The sequence below is a fragment of the Alosa sapidissima genome, chromosome 16 (assembly GCF_018492685.1).
Source record: "Alosa sapidissima isolate fAloSap1 chromosome 16, fAloSap1.pri, whole genome shotgun sequence".
NCBI classification, from domain to species: Eukaryota; Metazoa; Chordata; class Actinopteri; order Clupeiformes; family Clupeidae; genus Alosa; species Alosa sapidissima.
The window spans coordinates 1,842,594-1,867,593 of record NC_055972.1 but is presented as its reverse complement, the minus strand read 5'-3'; the positions used below and the strand labels follow the sequence as shown (position 1 = coordinate 1,867,593).

Below are 25,000 nucleotides of genomic sequence, written 5' to 3'. Positions count from 1 at the left end.
AAAAGCAGAAGTGTCGGGCGTAGGCCTATCTGTCGGAATCATGACGTTGGAAGTGGAGTTGCGGGGTTGCGACCGCTCCAAGACACTGTCATTCTCCGTGTGCACTGGACATGCAACTGTGTTCTGTACCCAAAGCATACAGTAGACCTATGCTTTCTCTGTCTATGATCTGCAGGGTTAGGGCCTCCTCGATGAGGAGATTGCTGGTCCGCAGATAATTTCCGGCACAATTAAACGGTATCATTGAACCGCGGACCGAAAGAAAAAGAAGCTAGACATTTCCCAGAATAGGAAACATTTCTTAATTTATTGTTATCAAATAAAGAGGCATAGCATTAGGGGGTAGTGGTGTGAGCGCTCATTCTTGTGTGTGCGCATCTGTGTAAGTTAAACAGTCACCACTGGAGATAACGTGGGTAGCAGCAACAAACAACGTAGCCTTTTTAAAACAATAAACGAAGCGGACTCTTGCTGTCCATGAAAATATACTAGCTAGATCTTGTTAGACATGTTTAAGTTAGGCTAATGAACATGTTGCATTCTATACAGCCTGATTATGTCATTCTTTAAGCTACATAGCCTGTCTCCAGTTTTCCTCAACTTGACTAATTAAGAAGCGATAATAGGATATTTGACATTCGGCATATCATCAAATTGTCCGGAAAACAAAACCTCGACCGGCACCATTTTTTTCTAGCGGAATTCACTCACACATTAGACTCAGCACTCACACACACACACACTCACACACATTAGACTCGCCAGCACTTACACACATTAGACTCAGCAGCACTCACACACACACATTAGACTCATCACTGTGAGAGAGAGAAAGTGTGAGTGCAGTGAGCAGATGTGGCTCAGAAAGCGAGCAGTCAGTGTCAGGTGGTTGAGAGGTCCTGGAGGCCGTGTGTGTGTGTGTGTGCGTGTGTATGTGTGTGTGTGTGTGTGTGTACGCGTGCGTGTGTGCGCAGTCAGGTGGTTGAGAAGTCTTGCAGAAAGCATCCTTTGATTACATTACATTTAGCAGACACTTCTTGACCAAAGTGACTTACATATGTCAGCTATTACAAGGGATCACATTGTCCCCGGAGCAACTTGGGGTTAAGTGCCTTGCTCAAGGGCACAATGATGGAAGCCGGGAATTGAACCCACAACTTTCAGCTTACTGCACGCGAGCCCAGAAACATGCCGTATTGTTATTGTTTGGTTTACGTAGGCTAACGTTAACAATTCATGTGGATGTCTTGTTAGCCTATGAGCTTCGGTTCGGTTCGCTAGGCAAAACGTTGGTGCACTGATGACAGTCAGGATCATTTCTAACTTGCCAACTAGTATTGTTCAGTTCATGTATATAACATGTTTTACTTGCTACCTGGATAATTTCCGCTAATATTATTAAGGTAAGATGAATGATAAGATATAAGCACTGTGTTTGGTGGGTTAACTAACGGCATCGCGGCAAAGGCAGTTAACTAAGGAAACATTTTAAGGTATTCTGTGCGACACCCTTAAGTAAATCCCTTACCTGAGGAGAAATTAAGTCTTACGGGTCATACTTAAGGGAAAAAACTTAAGGTGCTTTGTGCAACCGGCCACAGCTCACTACACTACCACTGATACTGGGGACAGCTCCTTAACCACTACACTACCACTGATACTGGGGACAGCTCCTTAACCACTACACTACACTACACTACCACTGATACTGATACTGGGGACAATGCAAACAGAGGAGTGGGAATAGTGTGTGTGTGGCCTGGATATTAAATGCCACTGCAACACTGCTATGTCACACACACACACACACACACACACACGGGAGTCTCTTGCTTCAGAATGAGGAGTGTGTGTGTGTATGGTGTGTGTATGGTGTGTGTGTGTGATGTGGTGGTGTGTGTGTGTGTGTGTGTGTGTGTGTGTGTGTGTGTGTGTGTATGATGTGTGTGTGTGTGTGTGTGTGTGTGTGTGTGTGTCGTGTGTGTAAAGCGCTGTGCTCTCCTCCCCCCACAGGATCCTGCAGCAGCAGAATGAGGACCTGCGGAGGCGGCTGACCCAGACCACACACAAGATGGAGGCCATGGAGACTGAGTGGGAGGCCAGCCGCCACTACATGCAGGCCGAGATGGGACGCACACGCGACGACCTGGACAAGATGAGGGACAAGTTCCGCAGGTACACACACACACACACACACACACACACACACACACACACACACACACACACACACACACACACTACATGCAGGCCGAGATGGGACGCACGCGCGACGACCTGGACAAGATGAGGGACAAGTTCCGCAGGTACACACACACACACACACACACACACACACACACACACACACACACACACACACACACACAATCACACACACTTACACTAACACTCACACTTACACTCTCTCACACTCTCACACACACACACACACACTCTCTCACACTCTCTCACACTCACCCACTCTCACACACTCTCATACACTCTCACACTCTCACACACTCTCACACACACACTCACACACGACATGATGAGGGAAAGGATCCTCAGGTACACACACACACACACACACACACACACACACACACACACACATTCACATGTGACGACTTGAACAAGAAGATATTTTCAATAAGATTAGGGACAAGTTCTGTGTTTGTGTTTGTGTTTGTGTTCAATACTCCATTCCCCACAATGCAACGGTAGCCCACGAACTCACTGCGGTGCCGCAAGTGGGCCTCGGCTTCATTATTCATCAGTATTCAGTCAGGGCAGATGTCAACTTTCAGCTACCCCCCTCCCCAGTGTTGTGCCCGAACGCGTTCATTGAACGAAAGTCACTCGTTCATATGTATTTTGAGCGAACGTGAACTGAACGTACTGTATTAGCCTACTACTGCCTGATGAACGTTACTGTGAACTCGTTCATTCTGGTGTCTGTGAACGGCACGCTCTTTCAGTTTAACTTCGTTGAATAGGGTGCTAGATTTCTACAGAGCCTTCCACGCGAATACCCGGCTAAAACACCGTAAAAAGGCCTTAATATGGCAGCATGCAGGTCACCATTTGTCAAACTATGGGCCGCGGTCCGCAATGTGGACAATGGTCTGCAGAGTGAAATTATTCCCGGGCCATCGTCTGATAATTTGCTGCGCAATTGGTCAAGGAGCCGCGGACAGAAAAAGAAAAAAAACATTTCTGCAATTAGTAGGAAATACTTGTTAATTTGGTGTCATCAAACATAGAGGCATAGAATTAAGTCATGGTATGAGCGTTTATTCAATGCATGTGTGTGCACGTTGGTAGCAAAGCTAAGCTTCAACCTATTGGAAGGCTATTTAATTATGAAACGACATTTAATAGAACGACGTGGATTTATGCAACTTCCATAAAAAACAGAGCACAGACTATATAAAACGCTGTTTGGCATTAAGTATTAAAGTCAGCCAAAAGCTATTAATTAGTCTTAGTTAAAGATAGTTAAAGATCTCCAGATCAGTGATTTACGCATGATCTGATCCGCCATTTACCATTCACAAAAGCTGGTATTGTGTTTCCTGAATCCTTACATTCAGGCATTCATGCAATTAGCATATAAATATTCTATCAGTGTATGATGCTTGCATGAGGGAAACATCCCAAAACAACAGCACCCATATAACTGCTGTTGTTTAGAGAAGTATTTCTCATGCAAGCATCATCCAACAATGCAAAAACAATGAAACTATTGTAGGCCTAATTATATTTTACATTAGTAAAGCAGTACTCTGATGTGCATGTTTTCACAAACTTTTGTGAACAATCTTAGCACTTTAAACATTGACGGTTTTTAAGGGCATGTATAGCAATATAGTATAAAAATAATAATAATTGTGATATCATTATGATAATTTAATGGGGGGTGGGAGGAGGGGGTGGGTTCATGTAGGTGGGCCCTATGACCCCAAAGTATGCCTTGACTGGGCCTCAGGTCAAAGAAGTTTGAGAAAGGCTGATGTAGACGACAAAGCAGCAAGGAGGCATCATATGATCATTTAAACAAGTTTTACGACAAGGTGAGGATGGGAAAAATCGTACATTTCTGTGCAAACTTTGCCCGCACTTCAGTCACAGTCATTAATCATTAAATAAAATACAGTACACGTCTTGGTTCAATAGGTTACGTGCAGTCATTTTAATATGTTTTAATAAACATTGAACCAGTCCGACCCTCGGCTTGTAGCAAATTTGTTTTTTTGGCCCTCTAATGTATTTGACTTTGACATCCCTGATCTTAGCCATAGCTAACTTGCTAGCGAACTTTCCATATTAGCTTACTTGCTAGCAAACTTTGCATCATCAGTGTAACCAGTTAAATAGTTGACATTACATGCTGAACATTTTCGTATGGACAATCTGGGGGATGTTAATTTGTATGAGAGAAGCTTCAACTTCTGGATATGTAGCATTGTGGCATAAAGCTTAGGAAATCTCCGGTGTTCTTGTTCCATGTAGTTTTGTGTTGCAGCCACAGGGTTGCAGCAACAGCACGTAGACTCGCCTACAGGAAAGCTATAAACTCATTCAGAATATTTTTAAAATGTAACAGCTAGATATTCTGCCTTCTCATTTTGTAGACGAAAATGAAGAGAGATTTAATCTTAGTTTTTATGTTATGCAAAACATTTTAGTCTTGTCTTTTTTCGTCAACAATAATGCATCTTAAGATGGTCTTAGTCAGTGTGGCATGGCATGGCGTCTCGTCATCGTCTCGTCTTAGTCATGAAAAAAAAGGTCGTTGACAAACATATTTCCTCTTGTCTCTGACGAAATGAACACTAGGAGTGTGTCAGTGTGATACACTCCTAGTGTTATGTTCTTTTTAGGTACACACAGTTTTCTGTGAATATCTTGAGAACCGTAGGGCCTAGGATGACCAATTTTTTCCGTATGTTTGCCTCCAGGGGTCATGTTAACCCATTCCATGTGCACACATGTGCATAAACAGATACACACGCACACACATACATTCACAGTAATCATACGTATGACACATACTCACACAGTAGACATATGTACGCATGCATGCACATGCACAAACACATATACGCAGGCAAAAACACAAGCACGCGCACACACACACACACACACACACACACACACACACACACACACACATAAACATTAACATGTACACGCACACATGCACACAATTCAAGAATTTCTCAGAATTATGAACAGGCAAGATGGGGGTGGGGTTGTATAAAATGAATTTTACATGTGAAATCTATGAACTAATCATGTTTTGGTACTTGTTGTCTAGCAGATGCCAGTGAGAATTGAGTGTGAATAATGCAATTTAGTGAGACAGTTAGAATCATATAGGCCTTTCAGCGTGATTTATTTTTGTGGAAAAAATGTGCTGGACTGGGCGGCGGTCATATTTTGTACCGCTCTGCGGTACATCTAGTTTCAGGGTTGTGTGGTCATGGGACAACTCTTCCTAAGCTGAGGACAACCTGACCAATGAATAGTTCAAAGTGAAATACTGCTGATGATCCAAGTGACCTCAACTCTGCTCTGCATTCCTCCACTCTGCACCGAGGGCTTCTCTTCTGCTCTGCGTTCTTATTCTTTAATCTGCGTCTGCATTCTAATTCTTTAATCTGCGTTCTTATTCTTTAATCTGCATTCTAATTCTTTAAAGGTGCGATTTGTAGGATTGTTACCGAACGTTCTGTAGGCCAAAATCAAAACACTGGTGAACGTTCTCAAGACTACCAGACGCGAGCCTCATCTGGGTTGCCAGATGTAATGAAGACTTAGCTAACGTTAGTTGACCTGCAGCTGCTTTAACGTTTCTCCAACCATGACCCAGCTACACATTACGGAAACAGTGAAAACATAAAATACCTCTCTAACCAACGTAACATATTTAGCTGAAGTTAGCGATGCAGATGAAGTTTAGCATAGGCTACCTGTTGTGGAGAAATATGGCCAGCTCTGCGTCAGACTTGATATTCTTCGTTTGACGAAGACGTCACCATCTCAGGAAGCTCCTCCGATGTCCACTTAATTTGTTTCTTGTTTTAATTTTGGAAATTTGCCTGCCTCTTGTAGGCATTCATGACTACAACTGACAGCTGTTGACAGTTGGCCTTTGCTAATTTGGCAACCCAAATAGGAGGACGCGCTAGCCCATTATTAATACGCTATTCTAGAATTAATCGTTCAAAACATAAACAAAAATTCCAAGAGATTCCGCCCCGTAACTGATTTTTTTTTCATGGGTTTTACGGGGTTTCACGGGTTAGAGTAATGTTGTCAAATAAGCCATTACTTCAATTCATCGTGTTTCCTCACTCTCTGACAACATATGGTGATCATTTTTGGAATGGTTACAGTTTATTTTTCATTATTTCCTACATACTGGACCTTTAATCTGCGTTCTTATTCTTTAATCTGCGTCTGCGTTCTTATTCTTTAATCTGCATTCTTGTACTTTAATCTGAGTTGTTGTTCTTTAATCTGAGTTCTTCTCTAATCGGCGTTCATGTTCTCTAATCTGCGTTCTTGTTCTTTGCTCTGTGTTCATGTTCTCTAATCTGCTTTCGTGTTTCTAATCTGCGTTCTTGTTCTGTAATCTGAGTTCTTGTTCTCTAATCGTTGTTCTTGTTCTCTAATCTGAGTTCTTGTTCTCTAATCTGAGTTCTTGTTCTCTAATCTGAGTTCTTGTTCTTTGCTCAGTGTTCTTGTTCTCTAATCTCAGTTCTTGTTCTTTGCTCAGTGTTCTTGTTCTCTAATCTAAGTTCTTGTTCTCTAATCTGAGTTCTTGTTCTTTGCTCAGTGTTCTTGTTCTCTAATCTGAGTCCTTGTTCTCTAATCAGAGTTCTTGTTCTTTGCTCAGTGTTCTTGTTCTCTAATCTGAGTTCTTGTTCTCTAATCTGAGTTCTTGTTCTTTGCTCAGTGTTCTTGTTCTCCAATCTGAGTTCTTGTTCTCTAATCTGAGTTCTTGTTCTCTAATCTGAGTTCTTGTTCTCTAATCTGAGTTCTTGTTCTTTGCTCAGTGTTATTGTTCTCTAATCTGAGTTATTGTTCTCTAATGTTCTTGTTCTCTAATCTGAGTTCTCGTTCTCTAATCTGAGTTCTTGTTCTCTAATCTGAGTTCTTGTTCTCTAATCTGAGTTCTTGTTCTTTGCTCAGTGTTCTTGTTCTCTAATCTCAGTTCTTGTTCTTTGCTCAGTGTTCTTGATCCCCTCCCCTCTCTTTCTCCTCTACCGGCTGCCTAGCATCTAGTGCATCTGTCATAACCCATTAGCCTCCTCAGCCCGAAAACACACACACACACACACACAGTGATTCTTGGTGTTCCGCATCACAGACAAATGGAGCTGATTGGGACAGAACAGAGGAGCAGTCACACTCCAGACAAGGCCCTTCCCCATCTCTCTCTATATCCCTCTCCCTCTCTCCCTCTCTCTCCCTCTCTCCCTCCTTCTCTCTCCTCTCTCTCTCCCTCTCTCTCTCTCTCTCTCCCTCTCTCCCTCTCTCTCCCTCCTTCTCTCTCCTCTCTCTCTCTCCCTCTCTCTCTCTCTCTCTCTCCCTCCTTCTCCCTCCTTCTCTCTCCCTCTCTCTCCCTCTCTCCACCTCTCTCTCCCTCCTCCTGTAGTGTCTGCACAGTCTCTCTCCAACTTGATCTCGTCCCCATTGGAGGCTCGGCCTGGTGTGTGTGTGTGTGTGTGTGTGTGTGTCTATGTGTGTGTGTGTGTGTGTGTGTGTGTGTGTGTGTGTGTGTGTGTGTGTGTGTCTATGTGTGTGTGTGTAAAGAGAATGGTGTGATTGTCATTTCCAATGATCTCGTCCCCATTGGAGGTCTTTCCCCACTCCTGATCACTCTCGTCCCTGCTGATCCCAGCTCCTCTAGACAGCCTTGTTAAAGAGAATGGTGTGTGTGTGTGTGTGTGTGTGTGTGTGTGTGTTTTGTAAAGAGAATAGTGTAATTGGATTATAGTTGCTCAATAATTAGTGTTGCTCCATCGGAGACTTATGGCATCCCTGTGCGTGTGTGTGTGTGTGCGTGTGTGCGTGTGTGCGTGTGTGCGTGTGTGCGTGTGTGCGTGTGTGCGTGTGTGCGTGCGTGCGTGCGTGCGTGCGTGCGTGCGTGCGTGCGTGCGTGCGTGCAGACGGCTGTTAAAATTTGCGAAATGCCATAATTCTGATGGACACGACTGCATCTAGCATCAGGGAGGCTGACGTGCGTCTAGATTTGAGGACTCGTTTATCATTTAGCCATTGAGTGCAGTCTGTTGCAGAGCGAGAGGGAGAAAGAGCCTCATACACTCATCCGGCTCAGCTCTATTGATCAGGAGGGACGACAGGAGAGAGATGGAGAGATAGTGATGGAATGATGGAGAGATAGAGAGCTGGAGAGATGGAGTGATAGAGAGAGAGATGGAGAGATAGAGATGGAGTGATAGAGTGATGGAGATGGAGAGATGGAGCTAGAGTGTGGAAGAGATTAGCGACAGAGAGATGTGCTGTGTTGTCCTGTGCTGTGCTGCTGTGTTGCTGTGTTGTCCTGTGCTGTGCTGTGCTGCTGTGTTGTCCTGTGCTGTGCTGTGCTGCTGTGCTGCTGTGTTGTCCTGTGCTGTGCTGCGCTGCTGTGTTGTCCTGTGCTGTGCTGCGCTGCTGTGTTGTCCTGTGCTGTGCTGCACTGCTGTGTTGTCCTGTGCTGTGCTGCTGTGCTGTGCTGTGCTGTTGTGCTGCTGTGCTGCTGTGCTGCTGTGCCCTTACCGGTTCTGGTGTGAAGTGTAAAACTAGGCCAGTGCCGCAGGAATCCGGCCATGTGGCATGTGGCATATTGCTGCCAGGTCGATGGTGTGGCATATTGCTGCAGGTGGATGGTGTGGCATGTGGCATGTTGCTGCAGGTGGATGGTGTGGCATATTGCTGCAGGTCGATGGTGTGCTGGCCCCTGGCGCCCCGTTGGCGCTCATGTGTGCATGTGAGCGTGATGGGCCACACATCGACTGCCCTGGGTCGCAGGGTCAGCGCCATGATGCCCACTCTCCTGTCATGATGGCCACTCTCCTCTCCTCTCCCATCATGATGGCCACTCTCCTCTCCTCTCCCATCATGATGGCCACTCTCCTGTCCTGATGCCCACTCTCCTCTCCTCTCCCATCATGATGCCCACTCTCCTCTCCTCTCCCATCATGATGCCCACTCTCCCATCATGATGCCCACTCTCCCGTCATGATGCCCACTCTCCCGTCATGATGCCCACTCTCCTGTCCTGATGCCCACTCTCCTGTCATGATGCCCACTCTCCTCTCCTCTCCCATCATGATGCCCACTCTCCTGTCCTGATGCCCACTCTCCTCTCCCATCATGATGCCCACTCTCCTCTCCCATCATGATGCCCACTCTCCTGTCCTGATGCCCACTCTCCTGTCCTGATGCCCACTCTCCTCTCCTCTCCCATCATGATGCCCACTCTCCTGTCCTGATGCCCACTCTCCTGTCATGATGCCCACTCTCCTGTCCTGATGCCCACTCTCCTCTCCTCTCCCATCATGATGCCCACTCTCATGTCATGATGCCCACTCTCCTCTCCTCTCCCATCATGATGCCCACTCTCCTGTCCTGATGCCCACTCTCCTGTCCTGATGCCCACTCTCCTCTCCTCTCCCATCATGATGCCCACTCTCCTGTCCTGATGCCCACTCTCCTGTCCTGATGCCCACTCTCCTCTCCTCTCCCATCATGATGCGCTCTCTGGTCGCCACATACTGTAGGAAGTCTACTGACTGCTGGTAGTCACATAGGGAGTGTTCTACTGACTGCTGGTAGTCACATAGGGAGTGTTCTACTGACTGCTGGTAGTCACATAGGGAGTGTTCTACTGACTGCTGGTAGTCACATTCTACTGACTGCTGGTAGTCACATAGGGAGTGTTCTACTGACTGCTGGTAGTCACATAGGGAGTGTTCTACTGACTGCTGGTAGTCACATTCTACTGACTGCTGGTAGTCACATAGGGAGTGTTCTACTGACTGCTGGTAGTCACATTCTACTGACTGCTGGTAGTCACATAGGGAGTGTTCTACTGACTGCTGGTAGTCACATTCTACTGACTGCTGGTAGTCACATAGGGAGTGTTCTACTGACTGCTGGTAGTCACATTCTACTGACTGCTGGTAGTCACATAGGGAGAGTTCTACTGACTGCTGGTAGTCACATAGGGAGTGTTCTACTGACTGCTGGTAGTCACATAGGGAGTGTGCTTTCAGACATACGTGTACGGCCGGAAGATCTGCGAAGAAGTCCGAATTTAGCCGGTTGTTCTACTACTCCCCCCCCCCTTATGTAAATGTGCTGTGTCTTAACGAAGTGTAGAACATGCGGTTAAAATTCACACCTAGTGGGCGTGTAGGTGACGTTTCTTTCGTGCGTCCATGTGGTTAGATCTGACTTAAATGCCAGTGTTATGATGGAGTGGCATAGTGCTGTCCAGAAAATCTCCGACCTGGAAAGATGCAGACATCACGGAGCTACTGTCCATGAGGGCAGACAGCATTGTGATAGAACACATGAAGGGAACGGCAAGAGACACGTTGTAGCCTACAACTGCATCGCAAGGCCAAACGAACTCAAAAGACTGAATCATAAGCAGAAGGCCCTGAAAAGGCAGTAGCCTACAGCGACGTCGTTGACGACAATAACAGGAGTATTTAATAAACTGTTAGCCAACACGGTCAGTTTTCTGTTTATTGATAGCCTTCTCATGACCTCACTGCTGAGCTCGCTGACATTTGTTGAGCATAAATATGCCTAGAGAAAATGAAAACCATGAAAAAACGAACCACTTCACTGTTATGTTAGTATTTTGTTTGTTGCTTAAAAACGTTGTATATGATGGCCTTGAAGTCTCGAGTTAGCCGAATTGGCTGGTACCATGAAGTTTGTGCATGCTCTCTCTCTCCAACGCAAACCAGATTTGGGGTTCCATAGCCAAGTAATTCTGCTACATAACGTTGAAAACAGATAAATGTGTTTATTCGACGCACACATACAGCGGGGAAAATAAGTATTGAACACATCAAAAAATTTTTCAGTAAGGATACTTCCAATGAGGCTATTTGCATGAAATTTTCACCAGACATTAGTATTAACTCAGATAATCCACCCATATAAAAAAATCCAAACATTAAAGTCCATAAATTGAGTTATGTGTAATAAAGTGGAATGACACAGGAAAAAAGTATTGAACACGCTTGCTGAAATTTCTTAAGTACTTTGGGGAAGAGCCTTTATTTGAAATGACAGCTTCAAGGCATTTCCTGTATGACGAAACTAATCAGTCGCAGTAATCCGGTGTGATTTTGGCCCATTTTTTTAAACAGATAGTCTTTTAATATTGAAGATTCTAGGGGTCCCTCTTGTGAATCCTGATCTTTAGTTAACTTCCTAAACTATTCAATTGGATTGAAGTCAGGGCCTTGATTTCCTTTCTCTGAGTTTCCTTTGCTGAATGCTTTGGATCATTGTCTTGCTGGAAGGTCTAACCATGTCTCATCCTCATCATCCTGGTGAATGGCAAGATTCTCCCGGAACAAAAGGACTCCATTCATCATTCCTTCAACTGTATGAAGTCTGCTAGTACCATGAGATGAAAAACAGCCCACACCATGATGCCACCACCTCCAAACCTCACTGTTGGTATGGTATTTTTAGGGTGATGATGCATAGTGCCATTTCTCCTCCAAATATGGTGTGTAGTATGACATCCAAAAAGTTCAATTTTGCTCTTGCCTGACCAAAATACATTCTATCAGTATTTCATAGGCTTGTCCAAATGTTGTGTAGCAAACTTTCAATGAGCTTCGACATGTTTTTCTTCAGTAATAGAGTCATGCGGGGGGAGTGTGCATAGAGGACATGGTGGTGGAGTGCATTACCTATGATTTTCTCTGTAATAATTGTACCTGCTGCATCCAAGTCTTTCTGGAGCTTTCTCCAAGTGGTCCTTAGCTCTTGGGCTACTCTTCTGACAATCCTTCTGACTTCCTGGTTCGAAATATTGCAAAGAGATCCTGTGCATGGCCAGTTGATGATGTAGTGATGTTCCTTTCACTTGCAGATAATGGCTCCAAAACTGCTTACTGGATGATTCTGAAGTTTTGAAGTGCATCTGTAACCAGTTCCATTGATATGTTTTGCAACAATAAGGTTGCAAAGGTCTTGCGAGAGCTCTTTGTTTTAACCCATCATGAAATGTTTCTTGTGTGACACCTTGGTAACGAAAAACCTTTTTATAGCCCATCAGTATGTACTAAGCCAGCTTATATTAATTTGCACAGATAGGAGGGATAATTACTCTCTAACTACTTATAGATTCCAGCTTGTTCCTTGCCATTCCTTGCCTTTGTGTACTGCTTTTTCTTAGCGTGTTCAATACTTTTTTCCTGTGCCATTCCACTTTTATACTCATAACTCTACTTATGGATATTAATGTTTAGATTTTTTAATATGTGTGGATTACTAAGTTAATACTAATGTCTGGTGAAATCATGTGAATAGCCTCACTGGAAGTATACTTACTGAAAAAAATGTTGACGTGTTCAATACTTATTTTCCCCGCTGTACAAATACTGTAGGTCAATTTCAAGTGCGCACTTAAGTGACTACTTCAAGTAGCCTATTAGCCTACGCGCAATAGATTTTTCTTCTTTAGCCTACATAATGCATATAATTTGTAAACGAACAGCAGCTGTGACCGGCAGCGGCCTGCATATATTCTGCGTCATATCTTGCATCTTGTGAACTCTACAAGCCCCCACCCCTCACTCGACAACCACACAGAGATTCTGTAATGTGCGTGTATGTCGTTCACACATAGGTCCGTATAAGGTCAGTATAAGGTCCGCAGGTTAGCATCATATCTGAATCATCCGAAGGGTAGGACCTCCGTTTGACAAACCTCCGCATATACTCCGGAGGTTATATCTGAAAGCGCTTATAGGGAGTGTTCTACTGACTGCTGGTAGTCACATTCTACTGACTGCTGGTAGTCACATAGGGAGTGTTCTACTGACTGCTGATAGTCACATAGGGAGTGTTCTACTGTCTGCTGGTAGTCACATACTGGCTGCTGATAGTCACATAGGGGCTCTACTGACTGCTGATAGCTGGCATGGCTTGACTCTACTGACTGCTGATTGCTGGCATGGCTTGACTTTCACAGCTTTGATGTCAGATGCCCCATCAGATAGTAACTCAGTTTTTCCTCTATAGAAGAGTGTGTGTGTGTGTGTATGTGTGTATGTGTAGAAGGGTGTGTGTGTGTGTGTTTGTGTGTGTGTGTGTATAGAAGAGTGTGTAAGTGTGGAGAACTGTGTGTGTATTTGTATGTATATGGGTGCCTGGGGCAATAACATTGCTGCATCCTGAACAGAGGTGATATCAAAAACATGACACACACACACACACTCACACTGTGTATGAGATCAAAACAGTCTTTCTGATGGGTACACACCTTTGTAGAGGAGTAATTAAACATGACACACACACACACACTGTGTATGAGATCAAAACAGTCTTTCTGATGGGTACACACCTTTGGTTCACTATCTGATGGGTATCTGCCATCAAACCTGTGAAAGTTATGCCAGCTGCCAGCTGTACGAAGAACAGAGATGACTGAACACGACACACACACACACACACACACACACACGCACACACACACACACACACACACACACACACACACACACACACACACACACACAAACACTTTTTGAGCATACTTTCCCTTACTCACAGACAAACACTCTTGACTGGAAAGTGCTTGTGCAGAAACAGAAAGCAGTTAAGGTTCTAGAGTGCTGCCGTCTGGCTTCCTGGCTGCAGAAGTGCTGATCTGGCAACCATGCGTAAATATTCTGCTCTTTGGTGAATGGGAACGAGCGGCATATTGATCCATGGACACTCGGCTCTCCGCTCCGCCACTGATGATAGGTCAGGGTGCTGTGTCCAGCCATTGAGTTCATCTCTAGCCCATTCATACCCACACACTCACAGCCAACACACACAGCAGAGGAAATGAATAGTCACGCCGACCAGGAGGAAGAGGAGGAGGAGGGTGATGATGATTATGGTTATTAGGATGGTGATGGAGATTGACCGTGTGTTCTCAGGCAGACAGGGAAATATTCCTCTCGCTGGCTGTCAATAAAACTCTGAAGGCGAGTCGACTATTCTGTGTGGGAGGAAAAAGACGTTTCAGTAGGTGCACAAGATGGAGGTGCGTTATAATTATAATAGGCAATAAAAACGCATCAACATTATCTATTACAGATGGAAATAACTGGTGATAACGCACCAACATTATCTATTACAGATGGAAATGACTGGTGATAACGCACCAACATTATCTAATACAGATGCAAATGACAGGTGATAACGCACCAACATTATCTAATACAGATGCAAATGACAGGTGATAACGCACCACCATTATCTATTACAGATGCAAATGACAGGTGTAGAACACTGCACAGCTCTCCTGTCCTCATTCATTTTCCTCTCAAGATGAGACCTCTTAGGTCAGCATTTCTCAAACTGTGGGTCGCAGAGACATGCCAGGTGGGGCGCGAACTGACGTGAAAAACAGGATTTTTTTTAATTTATTTTTTTATCTGTAGCCTGGGCCCAGGTAGCACCCGATGCGCAATGGACAAACTGTGTTATTCATAGGGAAGCGCTCGTGTCAAGGCAGCTTAGTTAGTCCCTAACTAAATGAGATTTTGAACGAGGTTGTGAGAGTGGTGAATTTCATCAAGACCCGGCCCTTAAAAAGTGCGTCTATTTTCCGCACTTTGCGAGGAGATTGGAGCTGACCACACAGCTGTACTGTTTCACAGCGAGGCAAGGTGGCTTTCCCGAGGTAAAGCCACCTTGGCTTAGCTTGGCGGAGCTACGTTAAGGAACGAGCGTTAGGGCACGACCGTTAGAACAGAGCTACGTTAGGGCACGACCGTTAGAACGGAGCTACGTTAGGGCACGACCGTTAGAATGGAGCTACGTTAAGAAACGAGCGTTAGGGCACGACCGTTAGAACGGAGCTACGTTAGGGCATGACCGTTAGAACGGAGCTACGTTAGGGCACGACCGTTAGAACGGAGCTACGTTAGGGCACGACCGTTAGAACGGAGCTACGTTAAGAAACAAGCGTTGGGGCACGACCGTTAGAACGGAGCTACGTTAGGGCACGACCGTTAGAACGGAGCTACGTTAGGGCACGACTGTTCGGGCACAACCGTTCGGGCACGACCGTTAGAGCGGAGCTTCGTTAAGGCATGACCGCTAGAGCGGTCACTCTTCTAATCAGGGAGAGCAAGGATTAATACTTACTCACTCTCTTTGTCACACATACACCCACACAACACACACACACACACACTTACTCTGACCAACACTCCAGCGATGTGTCACATGTGTCTATCATGATGAGATATGTCTTTGTAAAGAAAGTCCTTTTCCCAGCGGGACTGGATGGCACTATCGGACTTTTGGTATGAATCTAATGTTTTTCTCTTTCTCTCTTTGTGTGTGTGTGTGTGTGTGTGTGTGTGTGTGTGTTTTAACAGACTCCAGAACAGCTACACTGCCTCTCAGAGGGCCAACCAGGAGCTGGAGGAGAAACTACACGCTTTGGTAACCTTTCACCTGACCCATGTGTGTGCATGTGCGTGTGCGCGCGAGTGCTCGGTCAGTAGAAATAGTTCAAAATTCATTACATTATGTTAGCCACATCTTGTATGTTTGTGTGTGTATTGGTGTATAAGGAGAACAGGATTTGAGTGATCACATCACCACGTTGCCACCCATCCCCCTGCTCTCTCATTGATCTGTACTGGAGTGTGTGTGTGTGTTGTAGCAAGCTTGTGGTCATGCATAACCAACTGAAAGGTCTGTGTGTGTGTGTGTGTGTGTGTGTGTGTGTGTGTGACGATTACAGCCCTGCAGTAACTGTAGATTTATTTCGAACCTTCCAAGGATCCGACTGCTGTAAAGTGGATAAACTCAATCAGCATAAATGGATTTATCGTTAAGCATCAGGACACATCTGAGAGTCCATTTTGTGTGTGTGTGTGTGTGTGTGTGTGTGTGTGTGTGTGTGTGTGTGTGTGTGCGGTATATGCTCATTTTTCCCTCCAAATCCAATCACATCAGATCGAAGTGGGTTCGCTGCACTGTTCCCAGCACCCTGAGCTCAAATTGATTTCCCATGAAGCTTTGCAGCCGACAAAGCAGTGAGGGAGGTTCCCACTGCTTACCTCCTCCCTGCTTAAACACACACACACACACACACACACTCAGACACACACACACACACACACACTCAGACACACACACACACACTCACTCAGACACACACAGGCGCGCACAAACACATACATACAAGGATATACTCTCCACTCACTTACTAACACACACACACACAAACACACTCTGTCTCTGGTTCCATCCCACTGTCTCTCCCTTACAAACAAACACACACACACAGAATGTATTCTCTTCACTTATTTATTTACTCACACACACACACACACACACACACACACACACACACACATAACTCCAATTTCAACACGCTATTCACCCCCCAAATGAGATGTTTTTGAGCATCTTTGCAATAGTTGGTTGGCTAACTGCAGATTGGCACTAGTTGTTGATGAAGAGGCTGGTCTCTGGTGGTCTGGCACAAGGGACACACACACACACACACAGTGGTCTCTGGTGGCCTGGCTCTTAGCGGGGCTAAGCAAAAGTGGGTAATAGCAGTAGTGCTGATAGAATGACATTTCAAATATTCCTTCTAAAAAAAAAAAGATTTAAAGCAGTTGTACAGGGTAGCTAGTTGGAAGGGAGAGTAGAGTAGAGAGTAACCAAACTAAACTGTAGTTTGGTTACCGTGTTTGAGAGATGATCTGTAGTTTGGTTACCGTGTTTGACAGATGATCTGTAGTTTGGTTACCTATTTGAGAGATGATCTGTAGTTTGGTTAGCATGTTTGAGAGATGATCTGTAGTTTGGTTACCGTGTTTGAGAGATGATCTGTAGTTTGGTTACCGTGTTTGAGAGATGATCTGTAGTTTGGTTACCTATTTGAGAGATGATCTGTAGTTTGGTTAGCATGTTTGAGAGATGATCTGTAGTTTGGTTACCGTGTTTGAGAGATGATCTGTAGTTTGGTTACCGTGTTTGAGAGATGATCTGTAGTTTGGTTACCGTGTTTGAGAGATGATCTGTAGTTTGGTTACCGTGTTTGAGAGATGATCTGTAGTTTGGTTACCGTGTTTGAGAGATGATCTGTAGTTTGGTTACCTATTTGAGAGATGATCTGTAGTTTGGTTACCTATTTGAGAGATGATCTGTAGTTTGGTTACCTATTTGAGAGATGATCTGTAGTTTGGTTACCGTGTTTGAGAGATGATCTGTAGTTTGGTTACCGTGTTTGAGAGATGATCTGTAGTTTGGTTACCGTGTTTGAGAGATGATCTGTAGTTTGGTTACCGTGTTTGAGAGATGATCTGTAGTTTGGTTACCGTGTTTGAGAGATGATCTGTAGTTTGGTTACCGTGTTTGAGAGATGATCTGTAGTTTGGTTACCTATTTGAGAGATGGTCTGTAGTTTGGTTACCTATTTGAGAGATGGTCTGTAGTTTGGTTACCATGTTTGAGAGATGATCTGTAGTTTGGTTACCTATTTGAGAGATGATCTGTAGTTTGGTTACCGTGTTTGAGAGATGATCTGTAGTTTGGTTACCGTGTTTGAGAGATGATCTGTAGTTTGGTTACCATGTTTGAGAGATGATCTGTAGTTTGGTTAGGATGTTTGAGAGATGATCTGTAGTTTGGTTACCATGTTTGAGAGATGATCTGTAGTTTGGTTACCTATTTGAGAGATGATCTGTAGTTTGGTTACCATGTTTGAGAGATGATCTGTAGTTTGGTTACCGTGTTTGAGAGATGATCTGTAGTTTGGTTAGGATGTTTGAGAGATGATCTGTAGTTTGGTTACCGTGTTTGAGAGATGATCTGTAGTTTGGTTAGGATGTTTGAGAGATGATCTGTAGTTTGGTTACCATGTTTGAGAGATGATCTGTAGTTTGGTTACCGTGTTTGAGAGATGATCTGTAGTTTGGTTAGGATGTTTGAGAGATGATCTGTAGTTTGGTTACCGTGTTTGAGAGATGATCTGTAGTTTGGTTAGGATGTTTGAGAGATGATCTGTAGTTTGGTTAGCATGTTTGAGAGACGATCTGTAGTTTGGTTACCATGTTTGAGAGATGATCTGTAGTTTGGTTACCTATTTGAGAGATTATCTGTAGTTTGGTTACCTATTTGAGAGATGGTCTGTAGTTTGGTTACCATGTTTGAGAGATGATCTGTAGTTTGGTTACCTATTTGAGAGATGATCTGTAGTTTGGTTACCTATTTGAGAGATGGTCTGTAGTTTGGTTACCATGTTTGAGAGATGATCTGTAGTTTGGTTACCTATTTGAGAGATGATCTGTAGTTTGGTTACCATGTTTGAGAGATGATCTGTAGTTTGGTTACCTATTTGAGAGATGATCTGTAGTTTGGTTACCATGTTTGAGAGATGATCTGTAGTTTGGTTACCTTTCCTCTCGTCCCCTGAAGCCTCGGCTGGTTCAGCTGTGATCTGATTGGACTACACTGGAGCAGAGCAGAGTGCCTGCAGTAAACATATATGATCCCCTTACATACGCTATGTAAGGGCCACCGAGTCTCCTGTTATACGGAATTAATGGACGAGGGCGAGAGGCTAAGAACTCCCCGCGCCGCGGAGTCCATTAATTCTGTATAACAGGAGACCTCGAAGGCCGTTATCCCGCTTAGCACCTGGTTGCCACTATAGGTAATAGTCATGCCTTTATAGCACACACAGGAAACAGACGGTTCCGTTTAAAAAAAGCCGACTTGTTCAGTTTGTTGTACAACTTTGAGGTAGCATGGACAGTTAGCTTGTTTACAGTTGATTCCATTGTTGCGAAGCCTGCTTCCAGGCTCAAACGTCGTCCTACTATGGTTGTTATAGTTACCATTAGTAAGCATTGATATGAAACAGTGATTAAACTTTTTTTACCAGATCTACTTCATAGGTGTCCCGTTATTCAGAATTAATAGCCACCCCACCAGCCAATCAGAAAAGAGTATTTCTTCTCTCCGGGTGATATAAACATACATGATCCCCTTACACACAATATAAACATACATGATCCCCTTACACACAATATGATCCCCTTACACACGATATAAACATACATGATCCCCTTACACACAATATGATCCCCTTACACACGATATAAACATACATGATCCCCTTACACACACTATAAACATACATGATCCCCTTACACACACCATAAGCATATACGATCCCCTGCCAATGGTGTGGGTTTTCTCTCATTCAGTTTCATTGTTAATCAGTGTCTGTTTATCTCTGTAACTGTCTGTCTGTCTGTTAGTCGGTCTGTCTTTGTAACTCTCGTGTGTATGTCTGTGTATGTAACAGTCACTCTCCCTGTATTCTCATTTCTCTCTCTCTCTCTCTCTCTCTCTCTCTCTCTCTCTCTCTCTCTCTCTCTCTCTCTCTCTCTCTCTCTCTCTCTCTCTCTGATCCCCCTCTTTTCCATGCTGCCCTGTGATCCGGGTCGTCTTTTCATCTCCATTCAGGCCGCCATCAGTCAAACTTGGGTCTATGCAGTTGCGTTTCTCATTCTCTCTCTTTCTCAGTCTCTCAGTCTCTCATTCGTTTCCCTCCATCCCCATTCATCTCCATTTTATACTCCATCCCTCCATCCCTCCCTGCGTGTCCACACATCCCTCCATCCACTCTGGCTAGCTGACTTCCTGCTTCCTGCCTGCTCATTTCCTCTGGGCTTGTGCTATTCAGCAGTGCTAATGTCTGCCATGCTGTGCTAGGCTAGGCTATGCTAATTTGCATTTTGTAGTGCTAATGTCTGCCATGCTGTGCTAGGCTAGGCTATGCTAATTTACATTTTGTAGTGCTAATGTCTGCCATGCTGTGCTAGGCTAGGCTATGCTAATTTGCATTTTGTAGTGCTATTGTCTGCTGTACTGTGCTAGACTAGGCTGTGCTAATCTGTAATTTGCTGTGCTGAACTGTGCTGTTTTGCTAGACTGTGCTATGCTATGCTATGCTATGTGATGCTGGAATAACCAATGCGTGACTTGTCAGAGGGTAGGCTATATGCTACTAAATAAGCCATGTTCTGCTGTGTCATACTGCTTGTCATGCCAGTGGGGCCAGTGGTGCTCTGATTTGATTGGCTATTCTGTGCTAGGCTGTGGTTTGATCGGCTATTCTGTGCTAGGCTGTGGTTTGATTGGCTATTCTGTGCTAGGCTGTGTTTGGCTGCTTGGAAAGCCAGCACCTGCATGAAAACTTCCTGATGATGATGATGATGATGATGATGATGGTGGTGATGGTGATGATGATGATGATGATGGTGGTGGGAGGCAGAGCTTCACATTTGGCAGCGTGAAAATGTGACGTTTTTTAGCCACAAAAGGCTGTCTTGTTCTAACCAGATAATCTTAACTTGAGTGTCAATGCTAGCTCGCTCAAAAGCAGCCTTTTTCCTGGTGAAGGCTAATCAGCGGCTTTGATTTCACCTTGTGTGATTGTGCTGCTCAGCTCCGATGCCGCTGCTGATTGGTCCCCATAGAGGATCTGCCACTGGGTATACATGGGACGTCAGCCAATTAGCACAGCTCTAGAAAGACAATCAACAAACACAGCAACAGACAACCTAACAACAACGTCAACACCAAACAAACAAACAAGCGCAGCAGCAGCATCAGCAGAGTGACATTGCTACACACAGGAATGCCACCCTGTCGCCATAGCAGCAGCATCAGCAGAGTGGCATTGCTACACACAGGAATGCCACCCTGTTGCCATGGCAGCAGCATCAGCAGAATGGCATTGCTACACACAGGAGTGCCACCCTGTTGCCATGGCTGCGAGACTCGCCTGAACGCTGTCAGAATGTCAGCTCTGGCTCTCACCCCCTCCCCGCTCGCTGGGTACCCCCCACAGCTGGGTACCCCCACAGCTGGAAACCTCACCCTCAGCCGGGGGGGGGGGGTGAGATACAGTGGCCCGAGGGGGTCATGTGTGCCGTCCCTGATGACCAGTTGTGCATTGCAATTAAACTGACTCCTTCCTCACTTCAGTGTTTGAAAACCTTTCTGCTCTGTCTCTCCATGTCCTCCCTCCTCCTCTCTCCCTTACATCTATGTGTGCCTCTCTGCTCATAACTATCTCTCTCTCTCTCTCTCTCTCTCTCTCTCTCTCTCTCTCTCTCTCTTTTTCCCTTACATCTATGTGTGCCTCTCTGCTCATAACTATCTCTCTCCCTCTCTCTCTCTCTCTCTCTCTCTCTCTCTCTTTTTCCCTTACATCTATGTGTGCCTCTCTGCTCATAACTATCTCTCTCTCTATCTTTCTCACTTTTTATCTCTCTCCCACTCTATCTCTCATTCGCTTAATCTCTCACTCTATCTCTCTCACTCTCTCTAGGTCTCGTTCTTTCTCTGTCTCCCTCGTTCACTCTTCCTCTTTTCTATGACCCCCCTTCTCTCCCTCCCCCTACCCCATCTCTTTCTTTCTATCTGTTCGTCTCTCTCTCTATCTGTTCGTCTCTCTCTATATCTGTTCGTCTGTTCGTCTCTCTCTCTATCTCTTTCTCTCTATCTGTTCGTCTCTCTCTATCTGTTCGTCTCTCTCTCTATCTGTTCGTCTCTCTCTATCTGTCCATCTTTTTCCTTTTTCCTCTTTCTCTGTGTTCCTTCTCTCCCTGGCAGGTAATTTAGCTAACTGCCAGGCGACCAGTTGTCATGGCACCCTTCCTCTGTGTGTGTGTTTGTGTTTGTCCCGAGCTCTAAGACCTCCCCTCCCACACACACACACACCCTCTCTGGGGCTGGTCTTCAGGTCTGCTCAACATTCTGACGACCTGGTGGTGTTGAACCTCAGGTGTATTAGTGAGGATTACCTGGTGTAGTTGAACCCTATTAGTGAGGATTACCTGGTGGTGTTGAACCTCAGGTGTATTAGTGAGGATTACCTGGTGGTGTTGAACCTCAGGTGTATTAGTGAGGATTACCTGGTGGTGTTGAACCTCAGGTGTATTAGTGAGGATTACCTGGTGTAGTTGAACCCTATTAGTGAGGATTACCTGGTGGTGTTGAACCTCAGGTGTATTAGTGAGGATTACCTGGTGGTGTTGAACCTCAGGTGTATTAGTGAGGATTACCTGGTGGTGTTGAACCTCAGGTGTATTAGTGAGGATTACCTTGGTGTAGTTGAACCCTATTAGTGAGGATTACCTGGTGGTGTTGAACCTCAGGTGTATTAGTGAGGATTACCTGGTGGTGTTGAACCTCAGGTGTATTAGTGAGGATTACCTGGTGGTGTTGAACCTCAGGTGTATTAGTGAGGATTACCTTGGTGTAGTTGAACCCTATTAGTGAGGATTACCTGGTGGTGTTGAACCTCAGGTGTATTAGTGAGGATTACCTGGTGGTGTTGAACCTCAGGTGTATTAGTGAGGATTACCTGGTGGTGTTGAACCTCAGGTGTATTAGTGAGGATTACCTGGTGGTGTTGAACCTCAGGCTTACTGGTGCTGGTCAGAAAAGTAGAAGCTGTAATGGGACTGGATGTAACCAGGACACCTGGAATTGGGCTCACTGGGGAAACTAGTCCACTGGGGGGGTCAAAGTTCAAAGTGCACAGTTAAGCTGAGGTCTGTGCAAGACCTTGAGAGAAATTATCATGGAAGAGATTAAGAGATGAGAAGGAGAGAGAGAGAGATGAGAAGGAGAGAGAGAGAGATGAGAAGAAGGGAAGGATGGGTAGAAGAAGGAAGTGGTGGAAAGAGGTGAAGAAGGGATCTGGAGATGGAGGTAGAGATGGAGAGATGAGATAGCAGGGAGTGAAGGGCTGCAGTGCAAGTTGGAGACTGGGGTAGAGATGGCCATGCTGAGGTCTGTTATGTTGCTATAGTGATGTGTTGAGGTAGCCATGCTGAGGTCTGTTATGTTGCTATAGTGATGTGTTGAGGTAGCCATGCTGAGGTCTGTTATGTTGCTATAGTGATGTGTTGAGGTAGCCATGCTGAGGTCTGTTATGTTGCTATAGTGATGTGTTGAGGTAGCCATGCTGAGGTCTGTTATGTTGCTATAGTGATGTGTTGAGGTAGCCATGCTGAGGTCTGTTATGTTGCTATAGTGATGTGTTGAGGTAGCCATGCTGAGGTCTGCTGTGTTGCTATAGTGATGTGTTGAGGTAGCCATGCTGAGGTCTGCTGTGTTATGTTGCTGTGCAGCATATAGTCTGCGTGAGTGGTGGTTATGTTGCTGTGCAGCATATAGTCTGCATGAGTGGTGGTTAAGTTGCTGTGCAGCATATAGTCTGCATGAGTGGTGGTTATGTTGCTGTGCAGCATATAGTCTGCATGAGTGGTGGTTAAGTTGCTGTGCAGCATATAGTCTGCATGAGTGGTGGTTAAGTTGCTGTACATGCATGAGTGGTGGTTAAGTTGCTGTGCAGCATATAGTCTGCATGAGTGGTGGTTAAGTTGCTGTGCAGCATATAGTCTGCGTGAGTGGTGGTTAAGTTGCTGTGCAGCATATAGTCTGCGTGAGTGGTGGTAAAGTTGCCCTCTTTCCTGCTCTCTCGCCCCACATCCCTCTGTTCAGTGCAGGTGTGTTTTCTTTTCCTCCATCTTCCTTTTCTCTTCCCTCTCTCGCTCTTTGATTGCCCCCCCCCCCCTCCTCTTTGATTGGTTCTCTGGTTCCGAAGAGGGGTGGTTTTAAAAATGACCACTTTCACTCAAACACTGTTAAGAGTGTGTTATACATGACTAGTCTGCCTTGCACTCACATTACACACACACACACCTATCTAACACACACACACACACACACACACACACACACACAGAGCAGTTAATGTGTCCTCTCTGGTCCGTAGCTGCGCAAAGTGGAGCGGGATAAGAAGACGATGGACCAGGAGATTGTGGAGCTCACCAACAAGCTGCTGGACGCCAAGAACACCATCGACAAGCTGGAGGAGCTCAATGTGCGTACTCTGTGTGTGTGTGTGTGTGTGTGTGTGTGTGTCTATATGCAAGAACACCATCGACAAGCTGGAGGAGCTCAATGTGCGTACTCTGTGTGTGTGTGTGTGTGTGTGTGTGTGTCTATATGCAAGAACACCATCGACAAGCTGGAGGAGCTCAATATGCGTACTCTGTGTGTGTGTGTGTGTGTGTGTGTGTGTCTGCAAGTTAGAGGAGTTCAGTGTGCGTACTCTGTGTGTGTGTGTGTTTATATGCAAGCTGGAGGAGCTCAATGTGCGTATGCTCTATGTGTGTGTGTCTGTACCTGTGTTTGTATTTGAGTATTAGAGGATGTGTGCACACTCTTTTGTGTGTGGGTGTGTGTCTATATGGATTTGTGTGTGTGATTGTGTGTAATGGATGAGTGTGTGTGTTTGCTTCCATCTCTAAGTAGCTAAATATTTGCGAGTTGCTGGCAGGCGTCTTTGCAGAATGCATTGAATTTCCCCTAGGGATCAATAAAGTATCTATCTATCTATCTATCTATTGAGAGAGTTTAGAAAAATGTATTTACTGATTGACTTCCAGTCACTTATAAATCCCAACCATAAACACTCAAATCAGCGAGTGAGCCTCTGAGAAGCTCTCAAGCTGTGCGCTGTGCGCTGTGCGTGTGTGTTTGTGTGTGTGTGTGTCTGTGTGTCTGTGTCTCTGTGTGTGTGTGTGTGGGGGGGAGGTATTACTTAAGAGTGTAACACCGAAGGCACTCTTCCTGCATGCGCAACCACTGGCTTGTCGGACTCCAGCTCACACACACACACACACACACACAC

The 25,000-nt window shown here is 45.1% G+C and overlaps 1 protein-coding gene across 5 annotated transcripts in view; it reads left to right on the top strand.

The window, feature by feature from the left end:
- Positions 1–25,000, top strand: part of tjap1 (tight junction associated protein 1 (peripheral)) — a 99,160-nt gene that overhangs the window by 59,925 nt on the left and 14,235 nt on the right. For 4 of the 5 annotated variants that reach the window (XM_042065706.1, XM_042065705.1, XM_042065703.1 and 1 more), the window contains 3 exons: positions 2,014–2,175; positions 15,633–15,699; positions 24,080–24,187. In XM_042065706.1, the coding sequence (XP_041921640.1) occupies positions 2,014–2,175; positions 15,633–15,699; positions 24,080–24,187 (337 nt within the window). Of the gene's footprint in view, positions 1–2,013; positions 2,176–15,632; positions 15,700–24,079; positions 24,188–24,221; positions 24,350–25,000 lie in introns of those variants that run through there. The other variant, XM_042065707.1, reaches the window with a different exon arrangement.